The sequence below is a fragment of the Rhineura floridana genome, chromosome 11 (assembly GCF_030035675.1).
Source record: "Rhineura floridana isolate rRhiFlo1 chromosome 11, rRhiFlo1.hap2, whole genome shotgun sequence".
Taxonomy (NCBI): domain Eukaryota; kingdom Metazoa; phylum Chordata; class Lepidosauria; order Squamata; family Rhineuridae; genus Rhineura; species Rhineura floridana.
The window spans coordinates 2,899,909-2,925,373 of record NC_084490.1 but is presented as its reverse complement, the minus strand read 5'-3'; the positions used below and the strand labels follow the sequence as shown (position 1 = coordinate 2,925,373).

The 25,465-nt window shown below is 45.2% G+C and overlaps 1 protein-coding gene and 1 pseudogene across 2 annotated transcripts in view; one reads left to right on the top strand and one right to left on the bottom strand.

Annotated features, from left to right (window-relative positions):
* SLC2A4 (solute carrier family 2 member 4) overlaps positions 1 to 25,465 on the top strand; it is a 50,429-nt gene that overhangs the window by 4,249 nt on the left and 20,715 nt on the right. The window contains exons 1-3 of one of the 2 annotated variants that reach the window (XM_061591191.1): positions 16,339 to 16,520; positions 23,578 to 23,697; positions 24,147 to 24,307. In XM_061591191.1, the coding sequence (XP_061447175.1) occupies positions 16,503 to 16,520; positions 23,578 to 23,697; positions 24,147 to 24,307 (299 nt within the window). In that variant the 5' untranslated portion in view covers positions 16,339 to 16,502. Of the gene's footprint in view, positions 1 to 16,338; positions 16,521 to 23,577; positions 23,698 to 24,146; positions 24,308 to 25,465 lie in introns of those variants that run through there. The other variant, XM_061591190.1, reaches the window with a different exon arrangement.
* On the bottom strand, positions 20,095 to 20,213 carry LOC133368147 (5S ribosomal RNA; annotated as a pseudogene).

The window sequence follows — 25,465 nt, the reverse complement described above, 5'->3', positions numbered from 1 at the left end:
GATTCGTTGGGGGATGATGGAAGGGGTGTTGGTGGGGAATGAGAGCCACAACTACTCAATCTGTACTGATGTCTAAACTTAGGGGGCTTTCAGCGTTAGCCCCAACACCGCCAATTTCAGACATTTCAGAAACTGAGCACAGGCTGTATGGTGTTGCAGTAAGGTTCCCATATTACAGATATAATAATAATAATAATAATAAGAGGTGCTTTGATTGTATGTGAAAAGCTGAATAACACTAATTACTTGTTGCCTTATCCTCAGTCTACTAAGAAGCCCTGCGTTTATCATGTTAATATGATGAAACAATACAAATCCAGAAGTAATCTGATATTGGCCTGTACTGCAGAGAAAGGGAAGACTTTGTAGATTTAGTGGCTGAGAGTCAGCAGCGGGGTGGTAGTGGTGGCTGAAGCCCTTATTCCTGAGACTTTAACTCCTGAACAGCAGGCTCAATTGTTTCAAGTCTTAAATGAATTTAAGGATGTGTTCTCTAGCAAGCCTGGTTGAACACAGCTTGCTACTCATTCTATTATAAAAGGTGACCATCCACCTATTCAGTCTCAGCGCTACCGTGCTACTGGACAGCATGCTGCAAGGGTAGAGCAAGAGGTCCAAGCCATGCAGGAACTGGAGGTAATAGAACCATCTAATAGCCCCTGGTCTTTGCCTATTGTGTCGGTTTCTAAGAAGGAGGAGGGGGAGGAATAATAATAACAACAACAACAACAATAATAATAATAATAATACAATTTCTGTTCCACCTTTCATTCCAGAAGGAACCCAGGGTGGCAAACAAGGAACAAAATATTAAAAACATCTTTAAAACATCTGAAAAATAAAACATCTTAAAAACATATTTTTAATTAAAAAAAAAATTAAAAACCATTCCAGCACAGACGCAGACTGGCATAAGGTCTCTACTTAAAAGGCTTGTTGAAAGAGGAAGGTCTTCAATAGGCACCAAAAAGATAACAGAGATGGCGCCTGTCTAATATTTAAGGGGAGGGAATTCCACAGGGTAGGTGCTGCCACACTAAAGGTCCGTTTCCTACATTGTGCAGAACGGACCTTCTGATAAGATGGTATGTGCAGGAGGCCCTCACCTGCAGAGCGCAGTGATCGGCTGGATGTATAAGGGGTAAGACGGTCTTTCAGGTATCCTGGTCCCAAGCTGTATAGGGCTTTGTACACCAAGACTAGAACCTTGAACTTGGCTCCCACATACACATTTTCATTTTCCTGTCTCTCTCCCAGCCCTGAAAAATCCTGGGACACTACTACACCAAAACTGGCAGCTGATATTTAAAAATCAGTTGCATTACTCATTTATGCAAATAATGCTTTATTTGCATAATTAAATCCATTTACAAAATGTTGCATCTCTGGAGTGTTCTCCCCCTGCCCCCCCATACAAAACATTGGTCAGAGAAATGCCATCATAATTCTTCAGTTATTAAGGGTGATTTATGCGAGGGGGCATAACAGAAGCCATCCTTAACCATCTGCAACATAAAATACACACATTTTCTGCTCACATTTCTTAAATCATGCTGTACCACACCTTTATCTATGTCTACTCAGGTTCCACTGATTTACAGTACAATCCAAGCCATTTCTACTCAAAAGTAAGTCCTACAGAATTCAGTGGGGTTACGTGGGATTATGATTGCAGCTTTACTCCCAGAAAAGTGAGTATAGGATTAAAACCTCATGTTAGGAAAGTTTTCAAAACAGGCTATGAATTAGACCAGTGATTCTCAAATGGTGCGCCGGGGCACACTGGTGCGCCGCAAGAGGTGGCTAGGTGTGCTGCGAATATTATGAAAGTATATTATTATGAAGTTATTTTTATTCATAGTTTAAAATATATTAATATAGTTTTAATTTTGTACACCAAGTGTGCCAGAAAATTTTTATATATTTTACAGTGCGCTGCGAACCAAAAAAGTTTGAGAACCGCTGAATTAGACAAACTGCCCTGTTCAGCAGCTAAATTTGTATGACTCCTCATATTTAGAAAACTACATCACATTGTAATGGCATCATAAATTATATGTGCATTTTCTTCTGTTCATACCTCTACAAATACACCTTTATTATCATAATCCCTGAAACTGTTTATTGAGTATGCGTGTCAAGATCCTGCTGTCCTGTGTGTGCTTCTTTGATCCGCTGGACCTTGTGCTGGTTGTGCACAGAGAGAGAAAAGTGGCCAGGCGTCTATAGTACGTGTGCTGCTGCTGAAAGCTACGAGCTTACTCAGTTTACGTGATGTGCACACCCACACCATTAACCATTATGAAAAGACAAGCAGGAAAAGGCAGCTTTTTTCAGCACTTGCAAGGGTTTCTAGCTATTGTCTGGTGTTCGACGTATCCCTTGCCAATCACAGTTCTGACTTCACTCATTGGCTACAAACCTGGAAAGGCAGGGATTGGAGCAGCCAGCGAGCTCATTTTACAGAAGTTGCTGGAGGGGAATGGTTCACATTTTATTTATTTATTTTATTTATTTAAGTCATTTCTATACCGCTTTACATTATTTGGGAAACAAATCTCAAAGCGGTTTACAACCTAGATTAATACATTGAACAAAGCATCACAAAATATTAAAAGAAAACATTACAAATTCAGGCCAAATATAAAAGACACATTCAACACAGCATAATTAACTGAAAAATAAAAGTATTCTCTTAAACATAAACATTATGAGTTAAGAATCAAATACTCCCAAAACAGCATCATTAGTTAATTAATTAAAAGAACTATACTAGGAGCTACACCCCCCCCAAGAATCCCTCCCACATATGTCCTTAACAGTCCTCCATGTCTAAATCCCACCCTGATTCATTCCCACAAACCATACAGATAACTCATCTGCTGATGTATTTTGTTTGTTCCAGAGCACTTGGAAACTTACATTTTTTTTTAACGAAAGCTAAAAGTCTAGGGCCCCTGCTGGCCGTGAGCCAGGGCCAGATTATCCAATAGGCTTAGTAGGCTGAAGCCTAGGGGCCCAGAGCCCTTGGGGGCCCGCGACCAGCGGAAGCAGGACAGGAGCTGCGGATCGTGGGACAATAGCTTCCGAACCGCCCGCCATCCCCCCCGCTTCACTTACCTTTTTCTCCGCTGTTTTTTGCGGTGTGCCATCAATCAAGATGGCGGCTGAGGTTTCCCTAAGGAGCTGAAGCCTCTGCCGCCATCTTGGTTGATGGCATGCGTGCGTGCTACACGCGCGCATTGCTGCCATCAACCAAGATGGCGGCAGAGGCTTCAGCCCCTTAGGGAAACCTCGGCCGCTATCTTGATTGATGGTAAACCTGCGCGTGGAGTGCGCGCAGCCACAAAAAAAGCGGAAAGGTAGGTGAAGCGGGGGGGATGGGATGGGACGGGATGGCGGGCGGCTTGGAATCAGCCTAGGGGCCCTCCTCAGCTTAATCCGGCCCTGCCGTGAGCCTAATAAAAACAGACCCTTTCTACCTGTCTGTGGGCAGCCTTGCCTGCTCTACACACTGCAGCATACTGGCTCACCTGAGCAACATGTAGTCCTGTGATGTTCCTATATTAATGTATATATGGTAAGTGTTGTTGTTTTAGAAGATACATGGTAAGTGGAGTGAAAGAGGGGGAGTGAATGGGCAGTAGAATGCGAGATGATTGGCTGAGTGTTTAAAATGGCTGAATGTATAAAAGGAAGAGTGAGAGTGGAATAGGGGGAAGAAGAGAAAGAGTGGATTGCTTGGTGGGGTTTAGAGAGTTGTTTGCCAGGAGAGCGTGAAGAAGGAGGGAGGTGGAGTTCGGATTAGTATTGAGTAAAACTATATGCTTATGTGCCTTAAGAAGAAATCTTGTTAATCTTGTTAGCTTTGTTATCTTTAATAAATACTTAATTTGGTTTACCAAAGGCCTGATCCTTGGCTGGGGTTTCACAGGCCAGAAGGGAGGGTAAGGTAATGACCAAGGCTGAAGGGGAACTGTAACAAATGGTGGCAGCGGTGAAGAGAATAACAATACCAGTATTCAGAGTCTCTGGGAATACTAGTATTAAGACGTTACTGGTGGTTGCCTAGCAGGGGGATCTGTTGAGATCTGTGCTAGAGCGGATAGGTAAACCATAAGAGAGTGCGGTCCGGACTGGTGGAGTCCCTGGTGGTGCCTAGAGACAGGCAGTAACCACGAGCAGGTAGGAACCTGACAGGGAGAGCCAGGGAAGGACGCATCACATGTGGTGGCAGTAGCGGTGGGATACGAACAACAGAGAATCCAGATACGAATACTAGAGAATCCAGAACAGTGGTGTGGCAAACAGAAATAACAAAACAAGATTTCTTGTGAGAGTGACTGGCAAAGAGTGTGTGGCAAAGAGTGAGTGAACTCAAACACCATGGCTGAATACATAAAAATGAAAAGAGAGGAGCTGGTGGAGAAGTGCATAACATTCAGTTTACCTCACGAGGGTAAAGGGGTAGATGAATTGAGGGTAGCACTTATAGGATTTGCAACTGCCCAGCAAAAACAACCTGTCAGGGAAGAGACCCCAGAAGGATATTTAAGCAATCCCGCTTATATAGAGTACTTGAGAGAGAAGTTAAGATGGGAGGCTGAGGAAAAAGACAAGCAGAGGGAGTTGGAAGCTGAGAGATTGAGGATGGAAGGTGCAGAGAAGGAAAAACAGAGGGAGTTGGAAATTGAGAGAATGAGATTGGGGTTTGAGGAGAGGGAGAAGCAACGAGCATTGGATGCTGAATTACAAGTAGAAAAGTTAAAATTTGATAGAGAGAAATTTCACTCTGAGGAGACAAGGAAAGACAGAGATGGAGCAAAAATAAAAATTACTCCAAAGGACTTTGCTGTCTATGAGCCTGGTCAAGATCCTCAAATTTACCTCAGCACCTTTGAAAAAGCAGCTCAGTTGTGGGGGCTACCTGAAGATAAATACATGCAGTATTTATCAAACCTGATTAAAGGGGAATTGGCTGAGGTATACCAATATTTCCCCTCAGACAGTCCCGTCACCTATGCTGAATTCAAAGAAGCAGTGTTTAAAAGATTCAGACTGGGGCCTGATCATTTTAGAAAGCTTTTCAGAAACTGCCAGATACAGACAGGGAGGTCTTTTGTGGAACTGGGAGCAAAGTTGATGAATATATTTGGAAAGTGGATGAGTAGTGCCAAAGCTCAGTCAGTGGAAGAGGTGAAAAGCCTCATGATACTGGATCAATTATACCATCAGTTACCACCAGAAATAAGGCTCCTGGTCAAAGACCGTTCCCCTACATCTGTGCAGGAGGCCGCAGAGATGGCGGATCACTTCGCCTCCAATAGAACTGGCTGGGTGGGGAAAACATCAAGAGAGTTTAAACCCAGACCATATAGTGCTGGCAGAAGGGATGTGGTACCACAGCGAGTGAGTCCTCCATTAAAATCTGAAGGGCACAGGACACCCCAGAGTGGATCTGTGTACCCTAAAAGTGAGGAGAAATTATGCTACAAATGTGGTAGACCGGGGCACCTATGTTTTCAATGTGAGGTTGCCAACCCCATTAGTAATCCTGCTCAGACAAGGGCAGTGAAAACAGAGCCGAAGGCTTTAGAAGCAGCGAAAAAGGTTCAGTTGTGCCAGATAAACTGGACAGAAGTAACAGACCTTGATTCAAGTCTGAGAGAGGAAGTGAGTGTACAAGGGGCAACTTATTGGGCATTGCTTGACACTGGTGCCGCTCAGACGTTACTGAGGCCAGATTTAATAAAATCTGAAGAAATATTACCTCAGGAAACAGTGACTATCCAAGGAGTGAGGGGTCAACCAGAGAGTTTGCCTGTGGCCCTAGTGAAAATGGAATGGAGAGGCCGAAAGGGCCAATATAAAGTTGGTATTAATGCCCAGCAACAAGAACCAGTAATACTGGGAAGAGATGTTATGGGGGCACAGGGGAAAATCTATGTAGTGACCAGACAGCAATTTGGCAGAGAAAAAGAAGCCATATTAAGGGGGGCTGAAACAAACAGGGTGGAATCTGTTAACCAGCCTCAGATCACCATAGCAACCACTAGCAGGCCTGCTGAAGAAGACAAACTGTATCAAGTGGTCTCTGGGGAAGAAGCAGATCAATTCAGGGAAGAGCTGCATAAAGATATAAGTCTGAAGCAGATAAAGGAACAAGCGCTGACCCAACAGATTCCTTTCACTGACAAACTGAGGAATCAAGTTGTGTGTGAGAATGGGATTTTATATAGACTGTGGATGCCTGCTGAGAGAAAGGATGAATGTGAACCAGTGAAGCAATTGATAGTACCTAGCAAATACAGAACCAGATTTAATGGAGTTTTGAAGGGCATGATAAGAAGCTATGTTCAAGATCACCCACAAGACTGGGATGAACGGTTGGGATGCTTCTTATTTGCATACCGAGAAGTCCCTCAGGAGTCAACAGGCTTCTCACCCTTTGAACTAATGTTTACTAGAAAAGTGAGGGGACCTTTGGAACTGCAAAAAAATTCATGGGAAGGAACTATGGGAGAGTACAAAACTTCTGTAGTAGATTTTGTATTGGAATTCCGCAATAAATTAACATCAATGATGGAAGTAGTGAAAGAGAATTTGAGTCATGCACAGGAGAAGCAAAGTTACTGGTATGACAGAACAGCCAGAGAACGTGTGTATGATGTGGGAGATATGGTTATGGCGTTCATACCCAGGAAACATGACAAATTACAGGCTAACTGGGAAGGACCATATACCATCAGAGAAAGGCTTGACACAGTGACGTATGTAATTACCGCAGACCAATTAAACAAAAGCAAAGTGGTTCATGTAAATATGTTAAAGCCTTACCATACCAGGGATGCAAAGGTGTTGCAAGTTACCTTATTCCCTGAGGGAAGTGGGCCTGAACTTCCGGATTTGGTACAGGAAAGCAAAGACAAAGGAGGGGTAGATCAAGTGGAATGGTCAGAGGAGGTGAATGAGGAAGTAAAAGAGGAGATTCTGAGAGTTTTGAAAACCTATAGGAATCTCTTTAGCAACAAACCTGGCCGAACCAGTATAGTTATACTTTCCATTGATACTGGAGATCATGCCCCAATCAGATCTGTTCCGTACCGTGTGAATGGGAAAGTTTTGAATGAGATCAAAAAGGAGGTGGGAGAGATGCTGGAATTAGGAGTGATCAGGGAATCCATCAGTCCCTGGGCCTCAAGTATTGTCCTGGTTCCGAAAAAAGATGGAACGACCAGGTTTTGCATTGATTATCGGCTAATCAATAAAATTACTGTCCCAGATGCGTATCCTATGCCTAGGGTAGACGCAATGTTAGAGTTATTGGGGGCAGCAACCATTATCTCTACACTAGATCTCTGTAAAGGATTTTGGCAAATGGAACTAGACGAGCAATCCAGAGCCAAAACTGCCTTCAGTACACCAGATGGGTTATATGAGTTTGTGACCTTACCCATGGGACTAAGGAACTCACCAAGTTCATTTCAGAGGCTAATCAATACTGTGTTGCGAGGCATGTCAGATTTTGCAGTGGCCTATATCGATGACGTGGCCATTTTTAGCAAGTCGGTGCCTGAGCATGTCCAACACCTGACAACAGTATTGGAGGCCTTAAGAAAAGCAGGCCTCACAATAAAAGCTAAGAAATGCCAGTTTGGACTAAAGGAAGTAATCTATTTAGGACATAAGGTGGGGAGTGGGAAAATCACCCCCTTATGGAGCAAGGTGGAGGCAATACAAGCGTGGCCGATCCCCTTAACCAAAAAACAAGTAAGGGCATTTCTGGGTGCGCCTGGATTTTATAGGAAGTTTGTGAGAAATTTTGGGGAAATAGCAACCCCCTTGCATGAATTAACCAAGAAGAAGTGTTCTGAGCGTGTGGTATGGACGGATGAATGTCAGAAGGCTTTTGATCTACTGAAGCAAGCCTTGTGCCAAGGACCCATATTAATAGCACCAGACTATGAGAAACCATTCATCGTGGCTACAGATGCGTCGGACCTGGCGCTGGGAGTCGTCTTGCTACAGGAGAGAGAAGGCACCAGACATCCAGTGGCGTACCTGAGTCGCAAGCTGACGCCGAGGGAGAAAAACTATTCGTCGGTCCAGAAGGAGTGCCTAGCGGTCGTGTGGGGACTGAACAAGTTGCGCCCATACGTGTGGGGACGAAGATTCACAGTGACTACGGATCATCGGGCCTTGTTATGGTTGCAGACTATGAAAAACCATAACACTATGCTGCAGAGGTGGTCCTGGGCCCTACAGGACTATCAAGTGGACTTCCAGTTCATCAAAGGCAAGGACAATGTACTGGCCGATGGACTTTCCAGGCAAGTGGCTGGGACTGCAGTGACGTGACCAGACAGAGGAACAAAGAAAGACATTTTCCCCATAGAGACTTTTATTTGTTAACGCGACGTATAAATCCTGGAACAGGAATAATACTCTGCTGTTGTTTAAGGGGGGGGAAATGTGATGTTCCTATATTAATGTATATATGGTAAGTTGTTGTTGTTTTAGAAGATACATGGTAAGTGGAGTGAAAGAGGGGGAGTGAATGGGCAGTAGACTGCGAGATGATTGGCTGAGTGTTTAAAATGGCTAAATGTATAAAAGGACGAGTGAGAGTGGAATCGGGGGGGGGGGGAGAAGAGAAAGAGTGGATTGCTTGGAGGGGTTTAGAGAGTTGTTTGCCAGGAGAGCGTGAAGAAGGAGGGAGGTGGAGTTCGGATTAGTATTGAGTAAAACTATATGCTTATGTGCCTTAAGAAGAAATCTTGTTAATCTTGTTAGCTTTGTTATCTGTAATAAATACTTAATTTGGTTTACCAAAGGCCTGATCCTTGGCTGGGGTTTCACAGGCCAGAAGGGAGGGTAAGGTAATGACCAAGGCTGAAGGGGAACTGTAACAAATGGTGGCAGCGGTGAAGAGAATAACAATACCAGTATTCAGATTCTCTGGGAATACTAGTATTGGGACGTTACTGGTGGTTGCCTAGCAGGGGGATCTGTTGAGATCTGTGCTAGAGCGGATAGGTAAACCATAAGAGAGTGCGGTCCGGACTGGTGGAGTCCCTGGTGGTGCCTAGAGACAGGCAGTAACCACGAGCAGGTAGGAACCTGACAGGGAGAGCCAGGGAAGGACGCATCACAAGTCCCTTGTTAATAATAGTCTGGACTGGACCCATAACGGGTCACATCTGCCTCCCTTTCTGCTTTCTTAATGGCACCCAGCCACCACCCAAGTTATCTTATCCCTGTGTTAGGGATGCGTGTGGACATGCTGTAGAAGACTCTTTGCCAGCCTGGTGCCGTCCAGAGGTTTTAGACTGCAACCCAGTGCTGGCTGGGGCTGATGGGAGTTGCCTTTAGGGCACCAGGTTGGCAAAGGCTGACGCAGATGTGTACATGTTGTGCATTCCACAGGGCTAATGAGTATTTGTCCAGTATTCTGTTGCACATGCATATGGAACATAATCTGATGTCACGGAAAGCACACTCGTAGGTAGGGATGGAAAGTTCCGTCAGTTTCTCACTTTTCTTATGTTAAATTCAGTTCTTCACATTTCTGCAGCAATCTGCACTTCCCCTAATATATACATTTTTGTAAATATTGTTTAGTTGGCGAACTGCATCCCAAAATTCTAATAAATGCGGATTTCGAAGGACGGACGTGTTTCGGTTCTCAAATTGTTTTGGAAAGTGTGAATTGGATAAATTCTGCTTGAAATGCGAACTGAATAGAAATTCTTGCCCATACCTACTCATAGGTGTATGTGATGAATGTAACTTGCAACCAGTGTAACCATAGGTGTGTCAGGAGTTGTGTAGCTAGTTTGTGTAATGCGGTAGTGTGCTTGTTGCATTGCAGCCACACAGCTCACTGGGTATTGATCATCTTTTACCAAGCAGAGGAACAGGATTGCGTCTCTGCTGACTCTGTCATTTAGCTCGTGTGGGCAAAAGTGCATCACACTTCTATTTCCTATTGTTTATTACCTGAGGCTCAATGTGCCAGAACTCTTATTATACATAATACATAGGAGTCTTGCAATATTTAGCACTTTATTTTGGATTTGTTAAAGGGGGGGGAGGGTCAAATTTCTAAGATGAGATATTATTTAATTAATTAATTAATTTATATCCCGCCCTTCCTCCCAGCAGGAGCCCAGGGCGGCAAACAAAGCACTAAAACACTTTAAAACATCATAAAAACAGATCTTAAAACACATTAAAACAAAACAGCATTAAAAACATTTTTTTAAAAAACCTTTAAAAAGGGTTAAAAACATTGTTAAAAAACATATTAAACAATTCTGACACAGATGCAGACTGGGATAGGTCTCAACTTAAAAGGCTTGTTGAAAGAGGAAATTGCAAAGCTAAAGTCTGTGTGGGAGTCTGCTCCAGAATCTTTGGTCCTAAAACTGACTGCAACAACTTTACTTGCTGGTGAGAGAAATAGATACACTGCACATCCTCAGAAGAACCCACTTTGTAATAAAAAATTGTAGTGTCACATGTTCTGGCACCGGAAATATATTCTGCAGCTACACTCTGGTGAGCATTGGGGAGGCCTGCATATGACACGCCTGTGTTTGACCTAAGTTGCTTCTGAGAGATATTCTGAGGATTTCAATCAAACAAATAAAAATATTAATAAGGTTATAAACCTGCCTTCCCTGAACAGGTGCAATCTAGTTGTTTAGAAGTACATCTCCAGTATAGAGCTGCTGTGCTGGGTGGGGCTGATGGGAGTTGTAGTCTTAAACATCTGGAGGGTGCCAAATTGGTGAAGTCTGATGTGAAGTAAACCCATCCTGGAACCTGTTAGGCATTTATACAGGATAAACCAGATAACCTGTAAAGCAGGCTTGGGGAACATGTAGTCCTCCAGATATTGCTAAGTTGCAGCTCCCATCGTCATTCCTGGCCATTGGCCATGCATGCTGGGGCTGATGGGAGTTGTAGTCCAGCAACATCTGGGGGCCGAAAGTTCCCCATGCCTGCTGTAAACCAAGCATAGGTTGTAGCTAAGTAGACACATTGAAATTGATGGGCCTAAGTTAGTCATGCACATTAACTTTGATGAGTCTACTCTGAGACTAACCCTGGATACAACCCATAGTTTCCTTGGCACCATAATGACATATAAGGATTGGATCATAATTGCTGGCACACTGGAGAGACAACAGCTTCTCTTTCTTTTTCTTTTAAATTGATTTTATTTTACATCATAATATACATGAACATACAACATTTAATACATTATATTGAAAATCAAAACTATATTATTATTTTCCTTCAATTCTGTGCACATAGATTTATATTTTTTATTTTATGTACACCGCCCAGAGAGCCCTTGGGCTTAGGGCGGTATATAAATTAAATTAAATAAAAAAATAAAAATAAAATATTAAATCTGTTTGTTGTTGTTGCGTGCCTTTAAGGTGATTACAATTTATGGCAACTCTATGAATCAGTGACCTCCAATAGCATCTATTAAATCTGTAATCGTTTTTAAATAGATAAATAAATATTTAAATCATTTTATAAAACCTGTACAAATATAATATATAATTTATAATAATAGTTTATTATCTCAGTGGCAAAAAATTCTCAAATAAAGGGTTGTTTTCAAGTAAGTCCTGCTCAGAGTAGACCCCTGAAGTGAATGAATTTAAGTTAATCCTGTCTATTAACTTAAGTGGGTCTACTCTGCGTGGGACTAGCATGGAATACCAACCCGTCTTTTTTCAAATTGCATTCCCCCCCCCCCCCCGTTAATCTCCCTGACAGTGCAATCCTAACCGTGTCTACTCAGAAGAAGGAAATCCTATTGCATTCAGTAGAGCTTCCTCCCAGCAGGGTCAGGATTGCAGCCTTACTGTGCACAATTTGCCACTTTCTCATTCAGTGGGAATTTGAGCAGCTTCCTCATCATGTTTCACAGATCACATTAAACTCTGTGGCTTTACTCGAAATTAAAATACTGGGAAGGCCTCTTCCAAGCCGGAGGCAACAATAAAACCTCCTCTGTCATCCCAGCACAAACGCTGCCTTATTTGGTTGCCTCTGTGCAAATCATGGCAATCTCCCATTCCGAGATGAAGCACATGGGTCTGGGTTCCCTAAAATTGCTTCTGGCCCTTTAAAACCACTTGGAAAACTTTCTCTCCCCCCTCCCGCCCCCCAGAACCCACGAGAACAGGTGCTGGGGGCCAGGCCACCCACTGACGGACAGGTGTGGTGGTTGTCAAGGCACCCGCAGAAACCACCTCCCCCTTCCCATTTCAGCCAGGGCGGTGAGGGTGCAAGTGAGTGGCTTTTTTAATTTAAAAGATCCAGTTACACAGCTTGAACTTCAGGACCATTCAAAGATCCAGCCTTCATATTCGGGGTGGGGAGGTGTCAGGGGACACACTGCCAAGGGCATGGTGGGGAGGGGGATCCGTGGGCAACTCAGCCCTTCTCTGATCCAGTAAGGAGACTCTCTCTCCAACCTGTCCCCCACTTGCCAGCAACAGGACATGAGCATCACCTGCCATTTTCTTGCAAATGCATCCCCCTCCCAGCCATCACCCCTTCGCTGCCTCCCGCCCAGTGGAGCATGAAATCCTAGCTAGCTTGGAAGGCTTCCCATCTCAGAGCGGACGCTCCAGACGCAGCCTTGGCTTCCCCAGAGACGGAAGAAACAGATACTGTATAATTTGAGAAAGGGAGGGGAATAGAAAAGAGCCTTGCTGTTACGCTGTTAAGGAGGAGCAGACTGTGGGTTGGGTTCATTTCTGGGGGCATCCAGTTACCCCCCCATCCCAAATATTGTGCCGTGTCCTTGAGTGGCCCTGGGTAAGAGCCTGGCTGTTGGATCAGGCCAAGGGGGGGCATCTGCTCCAGCATCCTGTTCTCACAGTGTTCGACCGATGCCCCAGTGGGAAGGCAGGGGAACCTTTGGCCCTACAGTTGGACTGCAGCTCTCAGCATCCCCAACCAGTGGCCACCCTGGCTTGGGTTGATGGGACCTGGAATCCAAACGACAATATCTGAAGGGTGGTGGAGTCCCCAGCCTTGCCCTATGGGAAGCCCCCCACACGCACACACTGAGCAGGACCTGAGTGCAATAGCGCCCTCCCCACTTGTGATTCCCAGCAACTGGTGTCCAGAAGCATAGTGCCTCTGATATTGGAGGTAATTCAGCCATCTTGACTAGTAGCCACGATAATCCAAGCTGGAGCCAGATAGCCCGATGGGGTGGCAGAACAGACAGATCTGGCTTGAATCGTTGAATTGTGTGCTTCGTTTCAGACAGCCGCAGTGCCACAGATGGGTAATAACAGAGAAGGGTACTCCTATTTGCAGAGTGTCAATGATCTAATCAATGAAAACACCACCCGTCTGGATTAAGGTGCGGAGTTTCTGGCTCGGAATTTCTGTAGAGGTGTGCAAACCCTGGCCTTCCTTGTTTGAAACGTTAGGCCCAGTTCAGAGCTAAGCTTGGCCATGAAACTCGTTGCTGCTCCTTCTTGGCCTCAATAGTCTCCATTTGTAAAATGGGAACAAAAGTGTTGAGAGGTTGATGAGGAAGCAACAGGGACCAGACGATTCGAACATATAAAACCGATTCTGGCCCACTTGCATTGGCTCCTTGTATGTTTCCCAGCTCGATTCAAGGTGCTGGTTTTAACCTATGGAGCCTTACATGGCTTGGGACCTCAATACCTGATGGAACACCTCTCTCGACACGAACCCACCTGTACACTATGCTCAGCATCCAAGGCCTTCCTCCGGGTGTCTACTCCAAGGGAAGCTGGGAGGCTGGCAACAAGGGAGAGGGCCTTCTCAGTGGTAGCCCCCAAATTATGGAATGATTTCCCTGATGAGGTGCGCCTGGAGCCAGCACTGTTATCTTTTTGGCACCAGGTCAAGACTTTCCTCTTCTCCCAGGCATTTTAGCATGTGTTTTTAAATTGCTTTTTTAAAAATGTGTTTTTAAATTTGTGTATTTGTTTTTAATGTTTTTAATTGTTGTAAACCGCCCAGAGAGCTTCGGCTATGGGGCGGTATGCAAATGCAATAAACAAACAAATAAATAAATAAATACAGACCGTAGCCTCTTGGAATACCAAAAAGTGTTGTGCCAATGCCACATGCCCCACACCCCTCAGTGAAAATAGGGATGGCCCGGTGGTATTTGTAACTCCCCTAGTTAGCATAGGGAAATCCCTGCCACAAGATGTGGTAAGGGCTGCTGGTCTAGGGAGTTTTAAAAGGGTACCGGGCAAATTTATGGAAGAGAGAAGGGCTGTGGCTCAGTGGGAGATAATCTGTTTTGCATGCAAAGGTCCCAAGGTTCGGTTCCCAGCATCTTCAGTGAGGGAGCGACCCCTGTCTGAAAGCCTGGAGAGTTGTTGCTAGTCAGTGGAGGCAACACTGAGCTAGATAGACCATTGGTCTGGTTCAATATAAGGCAACTTCCTAAGTACCTGTCAATGGACCCTCCATGTTCACAGGCAGTCTACCTCTGAATACCAGTTGCTGAGAAGGCTAGACAACAGAGGACCTTTGCTGCATTCCAGGTTGCCACTGCTGAAGCAGTGGATCTTTGTTCTGATCTAGCAAGGCTCTTTTTTAAAAAATATTCATTTATTATCTTTGCACCGGCCTGCCCTGAGCTGGCTTCTGAAACAGGGCGTGTGAGTAAAGGAACCATATAATAATGTTTCCTCTTCCTTTTGAACACTTTAAAATTTTGGTCTCACAATGGACCTGGTTATTCTTATTATAGAGTTCTTAGAACGCAAGCACGCTTAGCTGCATTCACTGTCTGGAGAAGCCGTTATGTGGGGGAAGGGAAGTGGTACACCATCATTTAAATGCGCACGCATTTACATGCACGTACACACTGCAGCAGCCTTCCCTAACCTGGTGCCCTCCAGATGTTTTGGACTATATCTCCCATCAGCCCCAGCCAGCACAGGGACTAGCAAGAGGAAACTCTGAGAAATATTGTTAATACTGTTAAATATTTAGGTGAGCATTTTTAAGGTGGTCTCCTTAACATCTCTCCCAAAGCAAACTGTGCAGGCATTTACTTGGGAAATGTTTACTTTGTTTTAAAATATTTATACCCCACTTTTCTGTTTTGAAATGAACATCCAAGCCGTCTCACTAAGGAAATGTCAAACAGACCATGTCACAATAATAAAGGGGTCAGTATAAGCTCAGAGAAAAATAGAGCCACACAGGGCAAAAGCCAGCAAACTCTAATCCTCCAGAGAAAGTCCCTGGTAAACAGAGGCAGTCAGGGCATCTGAATGTCCTCTCCTGTGATTTTCAGCCACCATGTGCATGCACCCCCCACCCCATGATTAATTTCTCATACAATAGGTACTCTGACCTGTAATCCTTCCTCCCTCCCCCCTCCACTCCACAGGCTTGGCTGCAATCGCTCAAATAAATAAAGCAAAGGCACTTTGCACACACTCAGAGGCACTCTGCCATCCTTTGACCCTATTCCCAGGAGCGAACACTGAAAACAATGCACTCCTCAGCACTGTTGCCAATTAGCCCTTCCTCTTCTTCCAAGGCGCCCTTAAAGGGCAATAGGCCCCCCAACTGCTTGGCTTTGCATTCCTGTCCCACAGTGCCGGGGGAGGCCTCGGGAAGTTTACAGGGTCAAGTCTTTTCCTTGTTTACATTTCTGCAGCTTCCCGGCTCCAGCATCATCCCCTAATATGGTCCTTTTGTGCCTGGTGTCTGTCAGGCCAGCCCTCCCTTGGGAAAGAGTCCATCCCAGATTGCTGGAAAACAAATGCGTAGATCACCACCAGCCTTAGCCACACTGCAGCCTCCCTTCTTCAGCAGGGAGCAAACCTTCAGCGCCTCCAGTTAGCTGCCACCGCCACCTCCCTTTCTGTAACCCTCCACACCCAGCCAGCCTGAAAGCCTAGCTCCCCTCTATTCCAGCTCCCTAGGCACGTTTGGCCTTCTGAAGCGGCCCAGGACCCCTAACCCTTTTCCTCCATCCCAAGAAATCCCCATGCTCCAGAGGACATTGGAGGCTTCTGAGCTTCCAACCCCTTTTATGTTGTCTCTGATCCATTAGTAGAGTTTTAAGCTTAAACTCATGTATGATTAAACGACAGGCAGAAATCCACCTGGTGAAACCATGCATGAAATAAAGCTGCACGTGCTGAATTTTTTGCCTGCCGCATGCTCAAATCTCAGGAGCCCTGCCAGGAAAATAATAATAATAATAATAATAACTATTATTGCAGTGTGGGAAACCCTATGCTTCACCCACTAGGCCCCACAATCGTGCGTTTCCGCAGTTCCTCCCTGGGCTTGCTGTCCCTTCTGGCTGCCCCTCCCTGCCATCCAGTTCCATGGAAACAGGCCTCACCCTAATACCAGACCCAGAGGAAGAGGGAGGGGCAGCCCTGGAGCTACTGCAACAGCCTACATGAGTCACTTTGAGGACACTCTTTGCTAGCCGGCTCAGGATGGTACCTGGCAGAAGGGTATGTGCAACATCTCCTTCCTCTCCTAACTTTACATTCTCTTTTTCGGTCAGCCAGAGAGAGGGCAGGCCTCAGCATCTGCTCTTCTCCCCCAGGAGCTGCCTCAAGTCGGTTGTTTGTGCAGGATGGGATCTTAGTCTTAACTCGGTCCTAAGATGCAGCCAGCTCTGGGGTGGTGGACCGCATGGATACAGGCATGCTCTCAGGGGAGGTCCAAGGGACAGCTGGCCTTGGGGTGTGGGTAGGATGTGAGTGCCTGCTTATTCTACACCAAGGGTCCCTCAATGGTTTAGGAGGAACAGATCAGATGCTGGTAGCATGGCCAGTGCCAGTCTGGGCATGTGAAATATTCCACAGGAAGCGGGAGATTAGACAAATGAGGCAGAAAATTTTAAAAAAATGTTTTAGCGCAGTCCTGAGGCTGATCATTCAGGCAGGCAAACATCATTTTCAAGGGAAGAGGGGAAAGAAGGTGCAAGGTATTGTGGAATTATTTCTGAGCAGCTCAAAGTTATGGCTTTTTGAACTTGGCGGCAGCAGGGAGGGAGGAATTGGCGCAAAAGTGTGAAGGAGAAAGTCATGACGGTACAAAAAACAAACAAAACGGAGGTGGTAAAAAAGCAGCCATATCAAATTGGGCAGACATCACTCGCCCTTTGCAAGCCTGTGCTTAGCTGCCAAATATCCTTTGCACAAGCATTGTGAAACATCACCTCTGCTTGGCACTGAGGTAATATTTGACCTTGAGGCTATGATCCTGAGGTTACATATGGCTGCCCATTTGCTACCGGGCCAGGTTCAAGGTTCTAATCTGGGTGTACAGCTTGGGACCAGGATGCCTGAAAGACCGTCTGACCCCTTATATACCCAGCAGATCACTATGCTCTGCAGGCGAGGGTCTCCTGCAGATACCATCTTTTCAGGAGGTCCGTTCTGCACAACATAGGAAACAGACCTTTAGTGTGGCGGCACCTACCCTGTGGAATTCCCTCCCCTTGAATATTAGACAGGCGCCATCTCTGCTATCTTTTCCGCGCCTATTGAAGACCTTCCTCTTTCAACAAGGCTTTTAAGTTGAGACCTATCCCAGTCTGTGTCTTTGTTGGAATTGCTTTTTAATATGTTCTTAAACCTTCTTTTAAAAAATGTTTTTAATCTTAGACAATGTTTTGATAGCTTTTTTTAAGAAACGTTTTGTTTTAATGTGTTTTAAAGTTTGTTTTTATTATGTTTTAAAGTTTTTAGTGCTTTTGTTTGCTGCCCTGGGACTCCTGCCGGGAGGAAGGGCGGAATATAAATCAAATAGTAAATAAATAAATATGTGGGGCTTATACCACGAGGCCTGTATGCATCGGCACAAGGCTGAGGATCTCTGTGTTATAATGTTTCTTATTTCCTGTGGGGCTTGACGATGGTCTCTTTCTTTCCAGGCTAGTGAATTTGTGCGATACGCGTAGATTTTTATGCTACGATGTGTGATGTTTAATGGTGAGATATGTGTAAGAACAAGGGCCCATCAGTTCCAGTGCCATGTTCTCATGGTGGTCAAACAAATGCCTATGGGAAACCATCAAACGGCATGAGTGCAAAAGCGCTCTCCCCACTGCAACCCCCAGGAATTCAGAGGTATATTGCCTCTGATGGTGGAGGTAGGACCTAGCCATCGTGGCTAGTAGTAGCCATTCATAGCCTTCTCCTCCATGAATTTGTCTAATCGTCTTTTAAAGCTGTCTAAGTTGGTGGCCATCCCTGCATCTTCTCGGAGCAAATTTCATGCTTTGATTTGGATTCCTGCATTGAGCAGGGGGTTGGACTTGATGGCCTTATAGGCCCCTTCCAACTCTACTATTTTATGATTCTACGATTCATGGTTTAACGATGCGCTGTGTAAATATGGACTTCCTTTTGTCTGTCTGTAGGTTTTTATGAGTTGCCCATGCAATAATTTTTGCACTTTTCTGCCAGACCAAGTGCAATCTTTTCGGATTAGTCTATGAAGTGATAGGTTACCCGTCTGAGATCGTTGTTGCTAGTGGTGAGGGAAAATGATGATAGGGGATATTATATCACCAAGATCAAATATTGACATTTTCCCTGCCAACGTAGTGCAGTCTCCACTGGGCAAGGTTGGGCAATGTGCCTCACCCTAGACGGTGCCCAGGAACAGGGCATGGCTGGCAATTTGTACCACACACACAGTCACACTGCTTCCCAGAGCATGCTCACCATGCCACTAGCAGAGCACAGGGGAGTTTAAAAAAAATAGAGAAGTCATAGAATCATAGAATAGTAGAGTTGGAAGGGGCCTATAAGACCATCAACCCCCTGCTCAATGCAGGAATCCAAATCAAAACATTCCCGACAGGTGCCTGTCCAGCTGCCTCTTGAATGCCTCCAGTGTCAAAGAACCCACTACCTGTTCCATTGTCATATGGCTCTAACAGTTAGGAAGTTTTTCCTGATGTCGTTGAAATCTGGATTCCTGCAACTTGAGCCCATTATTCTGTGTCCTGCACTCAGGGACGATCAAGAAGAGATCCCTGCCCTCCTCTAAGTGACAACCTTTCAAGTACTTGAAGAGTGCCATCATATCTCCCCTCAGTCTTCTCTTCTCCAGGCTAAACATCCCCAGTTCTTTCAGTCTCTCCTCACAGGGCTTTGTTTTCAGTCCCCTGATCATCCTTGTTGCCCTCCTCTGAACCTGTTCCAGTTTGTCTGCATCCTTCTTGAAGTGTGGAGACCAGGACTGGACGTAGTACTCAAGATGAGGCCTAACCAGCGCTGAATAGAGGGGAACTAGTACTTCATAGAGGGGAACTAGTACTAAGAAGTGTCCATTCTTCTTAACTGAGCTCAAGAAGAAATAGGCTAAAATCAGAGACAATCCCACAGGGTGTTTATGGGGCACCACAGATTTTTGCTTCCCCTCCCAAGTTCCGAGAACAGCTACTCATAGAAAAAGCCAGGCTGAGGGAAAGAGTCAGAAGAAGGCAGACATTTTGGTGTGTGAGGTAGAAAGTCCAGATGAGCACACTCTCTAACATGAATTAATGAATCAATCAATTAATTGTCTTCCACGCACTTGTCTCAAGGCAATGTACAAAATGCAATAAAAACAGTTTTTTAAAAATACATGAAATGACTGCAGATAAATTTTAAACACAATACAAAGTAGGCATGCATGGCAGAGACCTATTCATCCAGCTGAGGAAGCTGGTCCTTGGGACACTTATTTATTTATTTATTTATTTTGTATACCACTTTATACTTGAAAAGAAGGCTCTAAGCAGTTTACAGTGTTGTAAAAAACAAAAACAAAATAGCACATTTAAAATAATTCAAAATATTTAAAAAACCATCTGAAACATTAACACCTTCTTGACATTAACATCGTTGTTGTTATATGCCTTCAAGTCAATTACAACTTATGGTGACCCTATATATATATATACACACACACACATATATACACACACACATACACACACACATACACACACACACACATACACACAACACACAGGATTTTCATGCCAAGAGGTATTCAGAGGTGGCTTACCATTGTCTTCCTCTAAGCCTACGGCAGCCGGTATTCCTGGGCGGTCTCCCAACCAAGTACTAACCAGGCCTGACCCTGCTTAGCTTCCGAGATCAGACGAGATCCAGCGTGTTCAGGGAAGTATGGCCGTAGGCAACATTAACATTAAGCATCATAAAAACCAAATTACACGTTTGAAAATGGAAATGGACTACCTTCAAGTCAATCCCGACTTATGGCTACCCTACAAATAGGGTTTTCATGGTAAGCGACATTCAGAGGGAATTTACCATTGCCTCCCTCTGAGGCTAGTCCTCCCCAGCTGGCGAGGGCCTGCTCAGCTTGCCACCGCTGCACAAGCCAGCCCCTTCCTTGTCCGCAACTGCCAGCTGGGGGGCAACTGGACTACTCGGGACTCTGCAGCTTGCCCACAGCTGCACAGGTGGCAGGGCACGTAACCCCTGAGCCACTCACTGGGGGTGATCTTTAGCTTTACCCAGGAGGCACGAGCGGGGAGTTGAACTCACAGACTCTGAACTCCTAGCCCGGCTCTCCTCCCCACTGTCCCATACCAGCTGTTATTACATATTTAAGACAATACAAAACATTTTTAAAAAATCTTAAAACATTAATATAACCTCAAATAAAGTAATCTCATGGGAAGCTGTCCTATCTACACCCCAGTGAAAAGAACTGTTTGTTTCTATGATTCTATTCTATGTTTCAATGGGGCGTATGCAGAAGAATTTCCTAGGGGACTGCAGTGGCAACTAGTGCCCGGTGGGGCGGAAGGCAGGGCGCCCAACAGTAGGTGGAGCCAGAGAGCCAATGAAAGGCAGAGCCAACTTACTCTGCCTTTGCCCCCATCCTCCTCCCCCCTGCTGAGCTCCCCAAGGGCCAGTGCTGGGACTAAGGAGAGGGTGCTGACAGGCCGCCCTGGACTGGTTGCTGCAAGTACGAAGGCAGGCAGGTGGAAGCTGGCTGAGAGCAGTCTGAGGCTGGTGGGGCAGTGACCCATGTGCCCGGATGGGACAGCCCCGACCAACCGGAATCCTCCAGACAGATGTTTTGATGTCACCGTTTTGTGGGTGTATTGTGTAACATGCCTTGAACCCAATTATATTTTATTGGATTGATTAATTCAGTTTATATAGCCCACCTTTCCTTCTGAAGGTGCTCAGGACGGTAAACGTATCAATAACAATATCATTAAAAACATTTTCTTTTAAGTTGCTTGGAGACCTTTAGGTAGCAAGCAACTTACAAATCTAATTCATTATTACTATTATTATATTTGTTTAATAATAATAATAATAATAATATTTCTAAAAACAGTTAGAAACAATCACATTCTGTCATTATAGTGCATTCATGGTTGTTTCATACCAGCCTGCCCCCACTTCATTCCTGGCACTAAGGACAGGGCGCTGACAGGCTGCCCTGGACTGGTTGTTGCAAGTACGAAGGCAGGCAGGTGGAAGCTGGCTGAGAGCAGGCTGAGGCTGGTGGGGCAGTGTGCCCCATCCGCCCGAATGGACCAGCCTCCACTGGGGGACTGTATACGTGGGTCCAGATCTGCCAGTCAGCTGCTCTTCCAGTTCTCTGTGAAACCCCAAATCTGCATAACATAAGAACATAAGAAGAGCCTGCTGGATCAGGCCAGTGGCCCATCTAGTCCAGCATCCTGTTCTCACAGTGGCCAACCAGGTGCCTGGGGGAAGCCCACAAGCAGGACCCGAGTGCAAGAACACTCTCCCCTCCTGAGGCTTCCGGCAACTGGTTTTCAGAAGCATGCTGCCTCTGACTAGGGTGACAGAGCACAGCCATCATGGCTAGTAGCCATTGATAGCCCTGTCCTCCATGAATTTGTCTAATCTTCTTTTAAAGCCGTCCAAGCTGGTGGCCATTACTGCATCTTGTGGGAGCAAATTCCATAGTTTAACTATGCGCTGAGTAAAGAAGTACTTCCTTTTGTCTGTCCTGAATCTTCCAACATTCCGCTTCTTTGAATGTCCACGAGTTCTAGTATTATGAGAGAGGGAGAAGAACTTTTCTCTATCCACTTTCTCAATGCCATGCATAATTTTATACACTTCTATCATGTCTCCTCTGACCCGCCTTTTCTCTAAACTAAAAAGCCCCAAATGCTGCAACCTTTCCTCGTAAGGGAGTCACTCCATCCCCTTGATCATTCTGGTTGCCCTCTTCTGAACCTTTTCCAACTCTATAATATCCTTTTTGAGATGAGGCGACCAGAACTGTACACAGTATTCCAAATGTGGCCGCACCATAGATTTATACAACGGCATTATGATATCGGCTGTTTTATTTTCAATACCTTTCCTAATTATCGCTAGCATGGAATTTGCCTTTTTCACAGCTGCCGCACACTGGGTCGACATTTTCATCATGCTGTCCACTACAACCCCGAGGTCTCTCTCCTGGTCGGTCACCGCCAGTTCAGACCCCATGAGCGTATATGTGAAATTCAGATTTTTTGCTCCAATATGCATAATTTTACACTTGTTTATATTGAATTGCATTTGCCATTTTTCTGCCCATTCACTCAGTTTGGAGAGATCTTTTTGGAGCTCTTCGCAATCCCTTTTTGTTTTAACAACCCTGAACAATTTAGTGTCATCAGCAAACTTGGCCACTTCACTGCTCACTCCTAATTCTAGGTCATTAATGAACAAGTTGAAAAGTACAGGTCCCAATACCGATCCTTGAGGGACTCCACTTTCTACAGCCCTCCATTGGGAGAACTGTCCGTTTATTCCTACTTTCTGCTTTCTGCTTCTTAACCAATTTCTTATCCACAAGAGGACCTCTCCTCTTATTCCATGACTGCTAAGCTTCCTCAGAAGCCTTTGGTGAGGTACCTTGTCAAACGCTTTTTGAAAGTCTAAGTACACTATGTCCACTGGATCACCTCTATCTATATGCTTGTTGACACTCTCAAAGAATTCTAATAGGTTACTGAGACAGGACTTTCCCTTGCAGAAGCCATGCTGGCTCTGCTTCAGCAAGGCTTGTTCTTCTATGTGCTTAGTTAATCTAGCTTTAATAATACTTTCTACCAGTTTTCCAGGGACAGAAGTTAAGCTAACTGGCCTGTAATTTCCGGGATCCCCTCTGGATCCCTTTTTGAAGATTGGCGTTACATTTGCCACTTTCCAGTCCTCAGGCACGGAGGAGGACCCGAGGGACAAGTTACATATTTTAGTTAGCAGATCAGCAATTTCACCTTTGAGTTCTTTGAGAACTCTCGGGTGGATGCCATCCGGGCCCGGTGATTTGTCAGTTTTTATATTGTCCATTAAGCTTAGAACTTCCTCTCTGCATGTCGCAGTGGTTGTTGCACGTGGTGGGCACTGTGAGATGCAGATTTGGGGGCACCTTGGAAAGTGGGGTGAAGCATCTCTTAGAAGCAACCACAATTATGTGGTGGGCTGAGAAGAGGAGCAAAGGTCTGAGGGATCTCCCCTGTTCTTTGCCCCCCCCCATGTGTGCTTACAGGAAGGACTGGAAGACGTGGGGAATGGGATAACCCCCACCTTAATCTTGTCCGTCTTCACGGCTGTCTTGGGGTCCCTGCAGTTTGGATACAACATCGGCGTCATCAACGCACCGCAAGAGGTACAGGGGCATCTGGAAAAGAGGGAGGGCAGCATTTCAAGGCTGGCTGGGGCAGTGGAGAGTGGCAGTCTCCGACATCTGGAGGACACCAGGTTGGTGAAGGCTGCACTAGAAGTTAAATCACTGGGTGGGGAAGAGAGGCTTCCCTTTCTGCCATGCCCATCAAGGCTGGAGAACGTTAGTGGCCCTCCAGACGTTTTGGACTCCACCTCTAATCAGCCCTAGGCAAAATGGCCAATGGCTAAAGGTGATGGGAATTGTAGGCCAGTAATATCTTGAGGGTCATAGGTTCCCCAGACCTCCCAATGTTTTGGACTACAACTCCCAGCTGGATCTGATGGTAGTCCAACACGAATGGAGTGCACCAGGTTGGGGAAGCCTGATGTGTTGCTTGGGACTGAGGAATTGGTTTCTTCCTATTTTCTCATCTTTCCCCCCTCTTTGCTCAGATAATTGAACAAGAGTACAATGACACCTGGATACATCGCCATGGTGAGCCTATTAACCCCAACACCCTCAAAACGCTGTGGTCTTTATCCGTCGCCATCTTCTCCATCGGGGGCATGATCTCTTCCTTCATGGTGGGTGTTGTCTCAGAATGGCTTGGCAGGTAAGCCCGCTCTGTGTGAAGTCATCATAAAGGAGAGGGTTCCTCTGAGTGTGTGCAGAGTACCTATGGAGTTCATCGCCAAGAATCTACAGCCAGTTGCTCCCCATCCTGAAAGTATCCTCGATGGGATTGGCTGCCAATGAGTTGCATTCAATGCTGGTCCTACACAGAGTAGACCCATCACTGTTAATGAATCTAAGAATTCAATGGGTCTACTCCAAGTAGGATACTCCCCCCAATATTTTTCCCATAATGGGCAGGAATTCAGTAGGTGAAGCTCTCGTTGTCACTACTTATGTATTATTATTTATTTAAACCATGTCTATACTGGTTAATATATATAAAAATCTCTAAGCTGTGTAATGAAGATAAGACAACAGCAAGTATTATAAAAATATACAATAAAACCACAATACAAATGCATACATAATACAAATTACCAAATAAATATTAAAACAATTGCCTTGCACTTCTCCACTCAACATCTCTCAACATCTCTGAACATCACTTGTATATATTGGAAGGGCAGCGCCTGTTGAGTTACCACCTGCGGTATAACAGCATTGGAGCTGGCTGAGGGAACAAAAGAAGAAGAAGAAGGAAGTAGCCCTAATGGTTGAAAAATCTGTCAGAAAAGACTTGAATCTCAGGGCTTACCCACATGAGACCATACCTTCGTACTAAAGCTGCTACTTTTACCGTCGTGATAGATTTGCAAGGTCCACACTTTGTTCTCAATGGTAGCTTCAAATCTGCTGTTTTCCATTCACACTAGTAGGCGTTCCTCTGTGAAGGATTAGTATCGCTGTTTCCTTGTGGCTCCGCCTTCTGTTTTACATGTTTGCTCCCTCTGGTTCAAGGCTGAAGCAGGGAGAGTGCCTTGATGTGCAATTGACAAGAAAAAATGAAACTGACTAGACCCCTCCCCTTCTCCATTGTCCAAGCCTGAGTGAAAGGTGGAGGGGGGAGTGAGGGAAAGGCAAAGTAGGCAGTGGCTGTGGCAGCTTTTGCGGGCTGCAGAGAGAGAAGGAGCAGGCAATGGGGCATAAGAGAGCCCTCCCACTAAAAAGACATTGAAGCAAAGCGCCTACAGGGAGGAGTGCAGTGCAGCTGAGACAGTTTTTCCTTTCCTTTTCGCATTATCAGCGGATTGGATTA